The 15312-nt window shown below is 43.4% G+C and overlaps 1 protein-coding gene across 1 annotated transcript; it reads right to left on the bottom strand.

The window, feature by feature from the left end:
• Positions 1-86: 86 nt before the first annotated feature.
• On the bottom strand, positions 87-8334 carry ogal (O-GlcNAcase like). Its single transcript, XM_034098449.2, has 17 exons — positions 7996-8334; positions 7765-7816; positions 7424-7521; positions 6294-6424; positions 5817-5988; positions 5562-5660; positions 5116-5255; positions 4901-5045; positions 4452-4550; positions 3876-4138; positions 3621-3795; positions 3147-3232; positions 2872-2964; positions 2253-2341; positions 2052-2172; positions 1340-1469; positions 87-516 (listed from the first exon to the last, which is right to left on the bottom strand). Exons 1-17 carry the CDS (start codon positions 8072-8074, stop codon positions 380-382), a joined length of 2109 nt encoding a protein of 702 aa, XP_033954340.1. The 5' UTR covers positions 8075-8334; the 3' UTR covers positions 87-379.
• Positions 8335-15312: the final 6978 nt, after the last annotated feature.

Here is a 15312-nt window from a genome sequence, read left to right as displayed (position 1 = left end):
CTCTTGTTTCAATGTGTGTTATGTATTCATCTTGTTTCAATGAGTCCGACAACAAATAAGAAACTTCAGGTTGGATAAATGTGTTAACATTTATTGTGCTGGGTTAAAACAATGAATTTATCTTAAAAAAGTATCTATACATTTTAAATGTTCTAGAAAATCAGTAGTACATCAGTGTTACCCTTTTTTATTTTATGCAGTAGTTTTTTTTGCAAATGTCCTAACAAACTAATGTTACAGTGTTGGAGATACTAAAATTACACAAATAATTATCTGATACTAAGAAATGATGACGGATTACAGTTTGAAATGCTGCAAAGTTAGCAAAAAACATTCAAACATGAGGTAAATCCTTGCGATGATTTTCACAAAGGCTTGTTCACAGGCTTGTTCCCATGGCGATGATGTCCTGAGGAAGCCCGGCCATGGTTATGGGTTTGAAGAAGCCCAGTTTAGGATACAAGTCGAGCATCCTCCGATCGCTGTGCCTCACCTCACAGAACACGCCTCTGGAACCTGAAAGCAATACCAAGATGGTGTTTCAGATGTATTACATATTCTAGAATTAGCATTAGGATTGTGTTTGACAGATACAATCGCTCCGTGTTTGAACAGATGTGTGCAGTGTCAGGGGATGCAAAGCTCTACATCTCAGCAAGGAATTGTTGATTTCTTCACCTGAAAACATCAAATATCATGTTGGCAGGTAGCTGGTGTGACAATGACATAACAACTCTTCCTCGTGCAGAAAATGGTGTATTTAAGGGAAACCTTACTATAATATCTAAATGAATATATTTCCTCTTAGCTGAAGTGCTATTTATGAATCGTGTGAGTTATCGGGATATCATATATCCATCATATTCTCCAATATAATGATACTAGATGGCACTTGGCTTCTGGTGCTTAAAGGGACAACAGCAATTTCTCTCTCCAGAAACAGAGGATTCAAAATAAGATGCAGTTGTGAGAAGTTTCAAGTAGGAACTATTCTCTCTTCTGCTCAGTGTGCATCTTCTAATGGACGAGAGGCTGAGATTACATTCCATTGAGCTGACACTTTTATGGCGTGTGTAATTTGGTAGAAAGATTCCTACTTGTAAGTGCTGTAACCACTAACTTGGCCATGATATCTGGAAAGAGACATTGTTGTATTATGTTTTGGAGGGGTCTTTGAACTGCACAACCTAAAGGTAACCCATCTCCATTATATTAGAACTAAGGTCGATACCTCCAACATGATTATTCTGCGGTGCGCTGTCTCTTTAAACCGTGTGAATTGGTTGTAGGCCAGTTCCGTGAGCACTATCAAAAGGCATTGTGCGAGGCCTTGACCTACCACTGCTCCTGATGGAGGACAACAACCGACCAATCATGCGCTTGGCTGGAGAGGGATCAGCGACCCGGGGCAACACTTGTATGGTGACCAGGGAGGGGAAGTCCTGGAACACTGAATCACTTACTGCCCTCTAGAGGTACAAGATAAATAAAAATACATGTCATTCATTACATCTTTTAAAGGTCCCCTATTATACTATTATAGGTCTCAGATATATACAAAACATGTCTCTGAAGTGTTTGGCTCCAAATACCAAACCGATCATGCATTGTAGCATCCCATCAACCCCTCTGTTTCAGCCCTGTTTCAAAAGTGCTGATTCTGTGTCTTTTACTTTAGATGAAAATAAGGAGCCCTTCCCCACGCCGCTCTGAGAGATATTTGGTTAAAAAGAACACAATGGTGCTCTCGGAGGAGATTCAGGTGATAAGGTGGGGGGGGGGGGGTTACCTTGGTTGGTGATTGGCTGATGGTTACACAAGCCAAAAAAACATAAAGTGAAAAAAACTGATCAGCTCATTTTCAGACATGTTTTTTATATAAATGGATCAGGACAAAAAGAGAAGGGGTATTTTTTCCTGAAACGTTCAGAATCTCTTTACACAGAGGGGACACATGTTTATGTATTAAAGACATGAAAAAGTGGATTTTTCATAATAGGTGACCTTTAAGTTGTTATTCTGGAAAAAAACAACTGGTTGCATTTGATCACCTGAATCCTGGCAGCAGCTGGTTTGGCGTCGGTGAGTGCGAGGGCGTAACCACACACCCCCATCTCATCCTCCAGGACCAGAGCACACTGAGGGGAGGGGGGGATTTCCCCCGCTGAGAGGCTGCAGCGGGACACAGGCAATGTTAATGTTAAGTATGAAAGCATGAATACTTACAGAGAGAGGATGTGACTCTTTCTCACCCATCACAGATGAGGGGGGGCTGCATCATCATGGGGACTTTGCCCTCTCCCGCACTCTGCATCTCTCTGAAAATCCTTTGTACCTCCATCTAGTGCAGAAAACTAAACTGTAACATCAACTGCTGATCTTTAACAAAGAGATCACATATCGGCGGCGACAACAAGCCATACAGACGGGCACAATCTGAAGCATAGTCACAACTGGAAGTGTCTGTGGATTTATTCATTCAGTATCAGTGACACTTAATGATGGTAACTAAGAGCCACCAACATTCCCGTGCTAACACACATATATATATATATATACATACACAGTCTATGTACATACTGTAAGGTGACATACATCCTGCAAGTTCTTGTTTCTGAACCAGCCCTAGCCTCTGCTCATCCTGACATCATTCAACATAGTAAGTGCTCTGATAGTGCTATGTTCTTATGAGTTATCTGATCAATACATTTATTATTTGACTATGAAACCGTACCTCATCTACAGAAGCTGCCGGACATAATATATTGTAGCAGTAGCCTGCAATAGGGAACATCGGTGTGAACAATACTATAGGGGACCAATTATTACCTGCTGTCTCTTGTATCATATCATCAATGCTGGCATCCTCACCTTGTCCTCAGGGCAGAACATCCGTATGCTGTAGACCGACGTCATGAGAGGATGTCTGAACAGGTCCCTGTTTCCGTGGCAGGGCAGCATTCTCTGACAGAACACATATTTAGTTCATTCATATTTATTTTGACCTACGCTGATGGATAATTAAGTGAGAACACAACACTTGTCTTATTAAAGATGTCTATTACTGCACACTGGGAAAATGGCAAATTCATTGTGATATTAAAATAAGAAAACATTTAAATGTGTCTTTATACTGATAAAGTTACCTGGAACTCTCCAGAGAGGCCTCCTCTGAAACCCCAGGGTTCAGGGTCAGTGTTCAGCAGCTGGGCTGCGGGGCGAGCCTGCCCTCCTGGAGAACACATTAACACAAGTGATGCTTAAGAAGGTCAAATCTTAAGGATTAACATGTGCTAGATTATAGATAAGCGAGAATCCAATTGCAGCAATGTTTTTGCTTCAACCAATTCACTCTTCATTGAAGTTGCTCCCCAAATACTGTGTATTTGTTCTCCTCTCAAGGAATACTTCACCCAGAAAATTACCATTTCTATATTAATTACTCACCCCGTCTTTCCTGGAATGCTGAAAGAAATGTGTTTTTCTTGCATGCATACGCAGTGAACAAAGAATCAAAAATATGATTATTGCTGAATTAGTAAAAAAAGTAAATTGGGGGATTATCCTTTGACATGGCTACAGCTGCCCTATCCTGTGTGATTTGATGAGCATTTTCTCACCGAGTGTTTTCACGTAGGCTCGAGCCAGGCCCACCCCACTCTTGATGTCACAGATGTAGTTGTAGAGGTCGTACAGAATGCTGCGGTTGGGGGCGTTGGACAGACGGTTGAACATCTGCACCACCGCTTCGCACAGGCCATCAAACTGCTGTGCTCTTGAGCGCCATTCCGCGGTCTAAAAACAGTTAACGCATGAAATCACAGAAAACCAAGGTCATTATCTGCTTTTGGTTGTAAATATAAAATCATCACTACCTTATCCGTCTCGGCCGCCGCGGCCCAGCTGTGGTTCTTGAGCCAGTCCAGCTCCTGCAGCATGGTGCGGGCGGTGGGGCCGTGTTCGTACGGCAGGTAGAAGAGCTCCGACAGCAGCTTCAGGTCCTCCAGGGTGAGGGGCTCGGCCGTGTACAGAGGGTTCTCCCCAGGTCCTGGGATATAGGAGCCCTCCCCCATATCTGTCTGCATGGGCTCCTCCTCTGAAACCTCCTTCTTCAGACGAGCTGGAGGACGACAGGGGCCTGGAAGGACGAGGAGGGGGAAATTAGATGCTTTGTTCTACTGGGACACCCACCCCACCCCTGGCCTTAACATTAAAGGTCTCCTATCATCCAAAATGCACTTTTTGATGTCTTTTATACATAAATATGTGGCCCCGGTGACTCACAAAGTGTCCAAAAATACAACCCTCATGAGGGATGGCTAGAATGGGTGATCTGTTTGGTATTTTGAGCAAACGTTTCATAGAAATGTTTTTTATATATCTGAGACCTATAATATATGCCTAAAAATAGTATAATAGGAGTCCTTTGGGGTTCTTTCATGACTCTGTACCTCCAGGCTGGTCGGTGCTCATGAACTCCTGCAGCCAGTCGGTGAGGGCCAGCGTCAGGGCTTTCTGGGGGCTGTAGCAGGGGTCCTGCTCCTCATCGTCTGGGGATGGAGGTCAGAGAGAGTAAGACAATAAGAACAATTCTCACTTCTATATATGTAATAAGTTCCCAGGCTTTTGCATTGTATTGATATTTTATTACAGCCTAATTTTAAGCAACAGAAGCTTGTTTTGGCGCCTCCATACAAGTTACTTTTGGAAGATCTTATCTTTTTATGCATAAAAAAATGTCAGGGACAGACTGCCGCTCCCTCCACACATTTACTATTTAAAGTTTCATTGCTGTTATATAAAAGCACAGTCAAATCTTAGCTGAGATTTTCTGCAAATATGCCAAAATGTAAGCATGCATTCAAAAGGAAAGATATTTTTATTTCTAAAAAAAACTCACCCATTTCCACATCCCTTTGTCTTCCATCAGCAGTTGCTTTGCACCACGTAGCTAATGTGTGGATGGCCACAAAGTTTGGGTAGAACTCGCAGTTGGGATTGGTGAGGACCCCTCTCAGTTTGGCGATCAGCTCAGTAGGACGATCCTGACAGGAAACATACAACGTTAATAATTATTAGATACGGATAAGATTAGAGGCATCTAAAGGTACTGACTTTGAAGGGTCCGAGGAAAATCCTTTGGGGGTCGTAGTCGTTTGCGTGGATATTGTCCCAGATGACTGGCGGCCTCCTCAAGACGGAGGACACCTCTTCTATGGACTCAACGGAGATTTTGTGGGATACCACTTTGGGACCTTAATAACACAAATAACCGAGAAAGAGAGAGTAAAAGAAAAACGTTGTATAACTGTACATTTCATTATGTCTATAGCGTAAGTATGGAGGCGTGTGGCGCAGTGGATAGAGCGTTGGTGTTCGGATCAAGGGAGCAAAGGAGCACAGGTTCAAACCCCACTGCAGTCAGTATGTCGTTGTGTCCCTGAGACACTTCACCCCAAATTGCTCCTGTGGGGATTGCCCACAGTATTGAGTATGTAAGTCGCTTTGGATAAAAGCGTCTAACAAGTAACATGTAATGTAGCGGTGTAGGACAGCCTCACCAGTCCACAGTATGTCTATCCCAGGCAGCAGCTTCTCCCCCACAGTGTGCAGGTAAGAGGACTGGAGCACGCTGGGGGTGCAGAACGCAGCACAATAATCTGGAGGGACAGAGCAAGTGTAAATGACGGGAAACAGTGACAGATTATGAGCTTATCATGTAGAAATGAAGGGGCTTGAAACTCCCCAGGCTGTCTTTAAAGGGGCTTGATAATATCTGGAATATTTTTACAGAAACGACACGCTTACGGCCTGACCTGTGGGACAGAAGAGGAAGGTCTCGGGGTCTCCTAGGTGCTGGTACACCGCATTAGTGATGGCCACCTGAGCGTAGGCAAAGGAGCTGAAGGCCTTCTTATCAGCCGCACACATCTCAGTCTCGATGTCATCGAAAAGTAAAGAGAAGGACCTGCAGCCAAACTGCCTCACCTGAGGGGGGGGAGAGCACAGCTTGGGCTTTGGAGAAATCTTTAAATCATTTGGTTTTCCTAATCCCTACATCACCATTTTGAAAAATGAAGTTATCCACTAGTTATAAACCAGCTACTAGGAGTGTAAGTGCCATCAGTTGCACGTTGAGCTCCTAGCTTTGTATCTTCTATTTTACTGCTGCATTTCATATGAAGTAATATGGTGTCCAGCGCAAACCCTTTAAAGAGCCATAAAGACACACACAGCTGAGATGAAATTATCTCTCCTGCTGCACCCTTCATCTGCGTATAACAAGTCCTCACCTGATCCAGTTTCCTCATCAGGGCGGCGGCCTCTTTGGGGTTGGAGAAGGTAATGTCCAGCCCGGGAGAGATGGCATAGATGAACTCCACGTCGTGCTGTTTAGCAGCTGATATCAGGGCGATGAGTTGTTCTGGGAAAAGAATGGAATATGACAAAAATTGAAGGATTGTATAAAGACTTAAGCAATGCCAACCAATCAAACGTTTTCAACCCACAGGGAGATTTGTGGGCCAATCGTGTGCCTATATTCTCAAGTCTGTGATGATTCCAACAGAAATTGAAATCTGCCGTTTTGTGTACACCATGTCCGACATTATTCCTGCCTGTGCGCATCCTGCATTTATGTGATGGCCACCGGCAGTGTCTGTTATGACCTGCTCTCAGAGAGTCCTCAGAGACATGATAGTTTTAATGGGTCAAACTTCATTTTTTATAAGATGCACCAAATTAACAAAGGAGAGGCTCTGAACTGAGCAATTAAACAATGTGTTTATGGAGATAATGATGACTCACAATAGGACTTTGGTATGACACCGTGTCACAAATGTTATCCACTAAACATAACCTTGATGCCATTATAAACTACAAGTGCCAGTTAAGGATATTTGTAGTTTCAGACCTCGTTTTATTCTTCAGGTAAGATTAGCGGACATTTGTGCATTCTACCTATGTGTGGGTCACTATGGCAAAAATAAAATATGAGTATAGTTTTAAATTGAGAGGTCTGAATGAAAAATAGTCCAAACCTAATTACTGTATATAAATCAGTAAGAAATATAGTATTTGCAACCTTTGTTTTAGTAGGAATTGTAGGCACCTTTTTTCTATACAGACACTTAACTTCTTAAAAATACTAACTTTAAAAATATCCTACATGGGATATGAATGCTTGGGGGAGTAGAAATATATACCAAGGGAAAACATGGATACTCAGGTAGTAAATGTAAAAAAAAAAGTGGTGGCCCAAATGAACAATTTTCTTCTAATTCCCTGAACATTCTACTAAACTATAGCAAAGGTAAAACATTTTTCTTGCTCCTGAGATGGTTTGAAAGTCCTGCATGATTTTTGGTTGTTGGCTGGTCGCAGAATCCAGATCTAAGACCAACAGAGGTTATTGGAGACTCACCTGCCTCCTCTGCAGAGTACAGGTCCCTCCAGTACATCCTGTGTTTGTAGTCATCCTTGGGGGCGTACAGGTACGTGTTCAAACCCCACTTCTGTTCTCTATGAAACACCAGTAATGAACAATCACAGTATTAAATAAATTATTACAGGATAAGAGATGATTGTAAGTAGCATCAGGAGACAACAAATGTGTGTCTTAACATTGATTGTCCAGTGTTGTCCCCTGTACCCAAATAAACCCATCAGTAAGGGACAACGTCCAATATGAAGCCCTTTTTATTACAGGCTTTGTTTTTTGCAACCTTTAGTTTTGTTTGCTGCAGTTGTCCTCATATCCCACACCTTTTAAACAGCTCTGTTCTCTGCTCCATAGTCCATGGCCGCCCATAAAAACCTGCATAAAGCAAAGGTTAAGTTAAGCAGTAAGCACCAAATCTTATCAGAAGTGATCAATATAATACTGATATTCATTTATAAAATATATATGAAATTCATTCTGTTACAGCCTCATGATGCTGTACTGTATTGTTATTGGGGTGGTCCTGTGTGGGACCCTGGTGCCAGTCTGCTTACCTTCCACCACCCCGCTGATGAACCGCTTCCCCCCGGTGTTGGCTCGCCCGTGCCCCACGCCACTGCCCGGTGTAGACATGTTTTCAGTTTAATGTTGAGTTGTGTCTACTTCCAGCTCACTAATGCTCAGACAGCAGCTCCAGCACTGACAGCGCTATTATCATATGTTTGTGTGCCAGTTTTTGTTTTATTGCACCGTTCTCTCACGCCTGCGCAGAGCAGTAGATTTAAATCGTCTGCAACATGGTCTAAAGTCTGTAGTTGTAAATGCTGCGAGCAAATAATAAAAAATAAGCTCTTCTTGTTTTGTGATGACAGTAGTTCACCACAGCATGCGCGTGCGGGACTGAACGTGACTACCGGGTGAACGTCTTAAAGGGACAGTGTCCCTGTAGTTTAAGCGACAATTCACCTGAAACACAGGGAGCAGGATAAATAATTAAATACATTTAGCTAAACTAAATATTCTGAGCAAATGTAGTGGTCGTCTTGCCATCCTCTAGTGCTTTAAAACATATGTTAATGTTGATGATATATTTGTCCACTTAATTTCCTCATAATATACATTTACATTGTGTCACATTATATGTGACTACTATTCACCAGCAAATAATCCAGTGATTTATGTACAAGCAGCCATTCATTTTATTGAATATTAAATAAACTACTATTTAGGCTTAAGTCTCATCTTTAAGGATCTCCATTTTATATTTAATGGTGTAAGTAATCATCAATTGTTTGAAGTTGGCTACTTTTTCATTAGAAAAATGTCAAACTTGAATTTGCACGTTTAAAATTATATGAACTAAAAAAGTTTAGGGAATGTTAATCCTTATGTTGTTTCAAGTTAGGGTTAGTTATGTGTTCTGGGGCCATACAATATAACAGGATTGTACGGTTATGAATGCATAATAAGTGAGTTAAAACAATATTGGATGATAGTCATTATTTTTGAGTGTTTTGGACTGTGATCAATCAATCAATCAATCAATCAATCAATCAATGTTTATTTATATAGCCCAATATCACAAATATTACATTTGTCTCAGTGGTCTTCACAGGCCCGGTTCCAGAACAAAATGACTCAGGGTGCATCTGAGATTAGAGAGGGTGCAGTGGTAAAGTGATATTTTTATAAGTGAAGAGTGGACCTAACCTCCTCTAGGGGGGTCCGGGGGCATGCTCCCCCGGGAAGATTTGTTTTTAAATATTGAAGTTAAAAGCATCAATCTGGTGCACTTTGAGAGCAAAATGAAGAGATCTATGGATACATCTCAACACCCATATGAAACAGAACTGTAAACAGATTTTCTTTTTCTTTATGGATATTTTACAAATCACTCCCCTTTTAAACTTTATTCTTGTTTTACTGTCATATAGTATTTCATTTATAGTGAGTGAGTAACTCAGATGAGTACCAGGAGACAGCGGTTGGTACTCTGGTACAGTTGTGGTGAAGGCATCTGACGTACTTGAACCGAAATGTCTGCATGCATAGCAGAAGATGGCATCTTTTTTACAGGAATATTCCAGCCAATCTCTGTTTTGAAACCGTGAGCTGCAAAATGAGCACCTTACCCCACTGTACAGGCGAGTTGGGTACTTTTTTAAATATACCTGGGCAGGCTCTGTTTTGCAGAGGTCCTCTGGCACTTGCGGGCCGCCGAGGGGTGGCGGTGTTTGGGGCAAAGAAGACAGCTGCGGCTGCTCCGCCTCCGTGGGCGAGTCGGGCGTTAGTGTCCATGACAGTGGCCGCGGGTAACGTAATGTCGCCATGATCTGAACTGTTATAAGGCTCTGTTCTCCACCATCAGCACACTCCTTAAACCCTGCGACAACGCCACCCCATCCTTCACAACCGCACAGTGCAATTCTTTCCTCTCATTCTTTCAATCCAAAATCGACAGCATCTACAGAAACCTGACCTCCTCAACAGCCCTCCCCATCTCCCCCACTGGCTCCCCCCCCCCCTTCACCTCAAAGCCCCTATCCCGGTTCTCCCCTGTGACCCCAATGCAACTTTCCACCCTCATGGCCGGAATGAACTCCACCTGCACTCTGGACCCCATACCAACTACATTTGTCAGGGAATGCCTCCCTCCCATCTCCCAACTCATAACCACAATCATTAACTCCTCCCTCTGCTCTGGATCAGTCCCCCCCTCACTCAAACTGGCTGCTGTTACACCCATACTGAAAAAACCCGGACTCACACATGACATCATGTCCAACTTCCGGCCCATTTCCAATCTCCCGTTCCTATCAAAGCTACTCGAACGTGTTGTAGCCTTCCAATTAAAATCCCACCTCAGCTCCAATAACCTGTTTGAACCCTTTCAGTCAGGATTCCGGACAAAGCATAGCACAGAGACGGCCCTCCTCAGAATCACTAACGACCTCCTCCTCTCCTCAGACTCCGGCAATCTCAACATCCTCATCCTCCTCGACCTCACAGCAGCGTTCGACACCATCGACCACACCATCCTGCTGTCCCGCCTGGAATCATCCCTCAACATCACTGACACTGCACTCTCCTGGTTGAAATCATACCTCACCAACAGACACCAGGGCTGAAGTCGAATAGTCCATTTAGCTTAGGAACCTTCCTAAAGGAGTGAAATGACCCGGAAGTCCCTCAGTGGCAGCCATGATAAGTGCCGTTCGAATTCTCTAGAATGATGAGAATGATAGGAAAGGAGGTTTCAAACTTCCTTTATAACCTCCTTTAGCTTAGGAACCACTGGACTTCCCTAACCGACAGGAGAAGCGAATATGCTGCCCCACAATGCCTTGCAGCCGCAGCATTTGCCGTCACTCAACAGTCGGCCGTTCACGGAAACAACCGATTATGACCGATAAATGATATCATGAAAGTTACGGTGCTTATTAAGCTTTTTAAAACATAGGTGGTAAGTTGCCAAAGTGCTTTGTTTTGAACGTTCATCAGTATTATACTCAAAAAGAGAAATATGAACGTTAGTTTTCACTGAAATTATCAAATAAAGTCAACATTTTAGTCTTTACTGAGCTGTGTGGGGTTTGTTCAACTTTTAAAAGATGTTTGAATGGTGATATACACAGTGATATATGTTAAGGACTAACGTTTATAATAAATACATCTGTATTGATTTTAAGACCTTTAGTTCATACAATCATACGTATTGGGATCATTGGTATTAATGTGGACCGGAGGGAGAGGGTGACGAGCATAAGTTTCACTTTCCTTTTTTATTTCAATTCCAACTTTGGTCATGAAGAATATGTTTCTCTGTTGTCCACGTTCATAAAGCAAAGCAACAGCATCAGAGCACGGTGCAGAGTCTCTAAATGAGTTTACAGTAGTCCCTCGTTCTTATTAAACATCCATGTTGTCGTCCGCTGTGGTTTCCATGGTTTCCCCACAGCAGCAGACGCACACAATGACGTCCGCTGGCGCATCATAAACACGTCGGATAGTGAAAGTGCATTCGGATTCTCTAAAGTACCGCAGTCTCTTCTCCTAAGTCCTTTTGAATTCTCCTATCCACTATCCCTTAACCCCGTGACGTTTCACTCAGAGGTCAAGGAATAGACGATAGGGTTAGAATTTAGGAGCTGATTTTTAAACTATCCGACTGCAGCCCAGTTCATCCACATCAATAACTGCACTTCCTCCACTGCCCCTCTGAACCAAGGCGTCCCCCAGGGTTCGGTGCTTGGTCCCCTCCTCTTCATCCTCTATATACTCCCCCTTGGAAAAATCATCCGTCGCCACAACCTCCAGTATCACTGCTACGCTGATGACATCCAACTCTACATCTCCACAAAAACCATCACTGCCACAACTCACTCCACACTCACCAACTGTCTCTCAGAAATTAAATCCTGGATGCAAACAAACTACCTTCAACTGAACAACGACAAATCTGACATCATCATAATCGGACCCCCATCCCGCACCAACACCACTCAGAACTTCAACCTCACCCTTGACAGCACCACTCTAACCCCCTCTCCTCACATTCGCAACCTTGGAGTAATCTTTGACAGCCAGCTCAAATTTGACAAACACACAAACCACATCACCAGGACCGCCTTCTTCCATCTGAAAAACATTGCCCGCCTCCGTCCCTCACTCACCTTCCCGGCTGCTGAAACCCTCATCCACGCATGTGTCACTTCAAGACTGGACTACTGCAACAGCATCCTGTATGGTTCATCATCCAAAATCCTAAATAAACTACAATACATCCAGAACTGCCCGCCTCCTCACCCACACCCGCTCCAGAGACCACATCACCCCCGTCCTTCAAAACCTGCACTGGCTCCCTGTCCGTCAACGAATACACTTCAAAATCCTTCTGTTAACACACAAAGCTCTCAATAACCAGGCCCCCCCCTACCTCTCTGACCTGATCCACCACTACACCCCTTCCCGCAGCCTTCGCTCATCAGAAGCGAACCTCCTCTCTATCCCCACACGAACCAAGCTCCGAACCTGGGGCGACAGAGCCTTCTCCATCGCTGCCCCCACCCTCTGGAACTCCCTCCCCCAACACATCAGAGACTGCACTGACCCCCCCACTTTCAAAACACTGACCAAGACACACCTCTTCAGACTGGCTTTTAATCTGTGAATTATGCTGTGTTGCTGTTTTAATAACTTTTAAATGTTATTTTATCATGTTCTTATACATTTTTAAATTCTATTTTATCATGTTTTATCACCACTGTAAAGCGTCTTTGAGCACCTGGAAAAGCGCTTCGAAATGAAATGTATTATTATTATTATTACCTGCAGTAGATGCAGTGTTACTGCTGGGCTGGCGATAAGGGCTGGTTGTTTTAACCATTTTCTGATGTCCATCATTGACTATATTCTTTTTCTTATTATTATTACTACAATTATTATTATTATTGCTATTATATATGTAATATTTTTCACTTTAGATATATATTTTTTTCACTTTTCATTTTTCAAATGAGAGTGCATAACACCTCAACTGAGGGTGCAATGCACCCTTATGCACCCCCGTAGAACCGGGCCTGGGTCTTCACAGTGTGTACAGAATATCAGTATGACAATACGACACCCTCTGTCCTTAAACCCTCACATCGTACAAGGAAAAACTTCCGGAGAAAACCCACAGTTTAAAGGGAAAAATGGGAGAAACCTCAGAGCAACAGAGGAGGGGTCCCTCTCCCAGGACGGACAGACGTGCAATAGATGCCGTGTGTAAATTGAAAAGATAATACATTTGCAACCTAGGTAGTCCAAATGTTTGGAAATGCATGTGTGTATAATAGGAAGATGAATCCACGAGGATATCCATCCAGGACCTATGATCCAGGACCACAGCCACGACTCGCGATCCAGGACGGCAGGATCATCCATGACTCCGGATCCCGGCGTATATAGACACCAAAAAGAAAGAAATTTGGGGAAGCTGGGTTAATCGGAACATGAGAGTACACAGGTACAGACAGAGAGAAGGAAGAAGTAAGATGTCCTCCGACAAACTAAGCCTATATCAGGAAAACTAGGGGCTGAATCTAATCAGCCCTAACTATAAGCTTTATCAAAAAGGAAGGTCTTAAGCGCACTCTTAAAAACGGATAGGGTGTCTGCCGCCCGAACACAAACTGGAAGCTGATTCCACAAATGTGGAGCTTGATAAGAAAAGGCTCTGGCTCCCATTGTACTTTTAGAGACTCTAGGAACAACCAACAACCCTGCATTCTTGGAACGCAATGCCCTAGTAGGACAGTAGGGTATAATGAGTTCTTTAAGGTAAGATGGCGCCTGCCCATTAAGGGCTTTGTAGGCGAGAAGAAGAATTTTAAATTCTATCCTGTGTTCTATAGGGAGCCAGTGTAAGGCAGCCAGAACAGGAGTAATGTGGTCCCTTTTCCTAACTCTGGTTAGTACACGTGATAAATTGAACGGTAACAGCTTTCGAACACAACACAAATAATATGGATTACAGTAAATGAATAAACAATGGCTCTGTTTAAATTAGGTGTGCTAAATAGCCATGTTAATAACAAGTGGGGACCCACGGGCCCTGGAAGTGGAAATTAATTGGCGGACAAGTATTAAGGTTACGTTTATGTGATTAGTTACAGCTGTTTGGATAATTCATTATGTCTGCCACGAGAAAGGGTTATTTAAAATGCAGACATGTTAAAGCATGACCTGATAAAAAAGGTGACGCTCTGATAAAATGTTGAATATACTTCCAAGGAAGTGGCATTTATATTTCCGACATCAACGTTGCGTGGTCGGAAACAGTACCGAAGGAGTGGCAGACCGGAGTGGTGGTTCCCCTTTTCAAAAAGGGGGATCAGAGGGTGTGTGCCAATTATAGAGGCATCAGATACTCAGCCTCCCCGGGAAAGTTTACTCTAAAAAAGGTACTTGAAAGTATAGGGTCAGGCCGATTGTCGAACCTCAGATTGAGGAGGAACAATGCGGATTCCGTCCTGGTCGTGGAACGACGGATCAGCTTTTTACTCTCGCAAGGATCCTGGAGGGGGCCTGGGAGTACACTTATCCGGTCTACATGTGTTTTGTAGACTTGGAGAAGGTGTATGACCGGGTTCCCAGGGAGTTACTGTGGGAGGTGCTGCAGAAGTATGGGGTGAGGGAGGGGGTCTGTACTCAGGGCCATCCAATCTCTGTACTCCCAAAGCGAGAGCTGTGTCCGGGTCCTCGGCAGTAAGTCGGACCCATTTCCGGTGAGGGTTGGCCTCCGCCAGGGCTGCGCTTTGTCACCAAACCTGTTTGTATTTAGTCAGCCACCAATTGTGCAAGTTCTCCCACTTAAAAAGATGAGAGAGGCCTGTAATTTTCATCCTAGGTATACCTCAACTATGAGAGACAAAATGAGGAAAAGAAAAATCCAGAAAATCACTTTTTTAAAGAATTTATTTGCAAATTATGGTGGAAAATAAGTATTTGGTCAATAACAAAAGTTCATCTCAATACTTTGTTATATACCCTTTGTTGGCAATGACAGAGGTCAAACGTTTTCTGTAAGTCTTCACAAGGTTTTCACACACTGTTGCTGGTATTTTGGCCCATTCCTCCATGCAGATCTCCTCTAGAGCAGTGATGTTTTGGGGCTGTCGCTGGGCAACACGGACTTTCAACTCCCTCCAAAGATTGTCTATGGGGTTGAGATTTGGAGACTGGCTAGGCTACTCCAGGACCTTGAAATGCTTCTTACGAAGCCACTCCTTCGTTGCCCAGGTGGTGTGTTTGGGATCATTGTCATGCTGAAAGACCCAGCCACGTTTCATTTTCAATGCCCTTGCTGATGGAAGGAGGTTGTCACT

Source organism: Pseudochaenichthys georgianus, chromosome 1 (assembly GCF_902827115.2).
Source record: "Pseudochaenichthys georgianus chromosome 1, fPseGeo1.2, whole genome shotgun sequence".
Taxonomy (NCBI): domain Eukaryota; kingdom Metazoa; phylum Chordata; class Actinopteri; order Perciformes; family Channichthyidae; genus Pseudochaenichthys; species Pseudochaenichthys georgianus.
The sequence above is the reverse complement of the archived record's forward strand: the minus strand, read 5'-3'. Positions and strand labels throughout refer to the sequence as shown.

What these genes read in the sequence shown, in the direction of transcription:
- ogal (XM_034098449.2), bottom strand. Translation starts at nt 8,074, where the DNA reads ATGTCTACACCGGGCAGTGGCGTGGGGCACGGGCGAGCCAACACCGGG. An exon ending in CATCAGCGGGGTGGTGGAAG is followed by an intron (nt 7,817 to 7,995) that starts GTAAGCAGACTG and finishes TGCTTTATGCAG; the next exon opens with GTTTTTATGGGCGGCCATGG. An exon ending in TGTTCTGCCCTGAGGACAAG is followed by an intron (nt 2,342 to 2,871) that starts GTGAGGATGCCA and finishes TTTCTGCACTAG; the next exon opens with ATGGAGGTACAAAGGATTTT.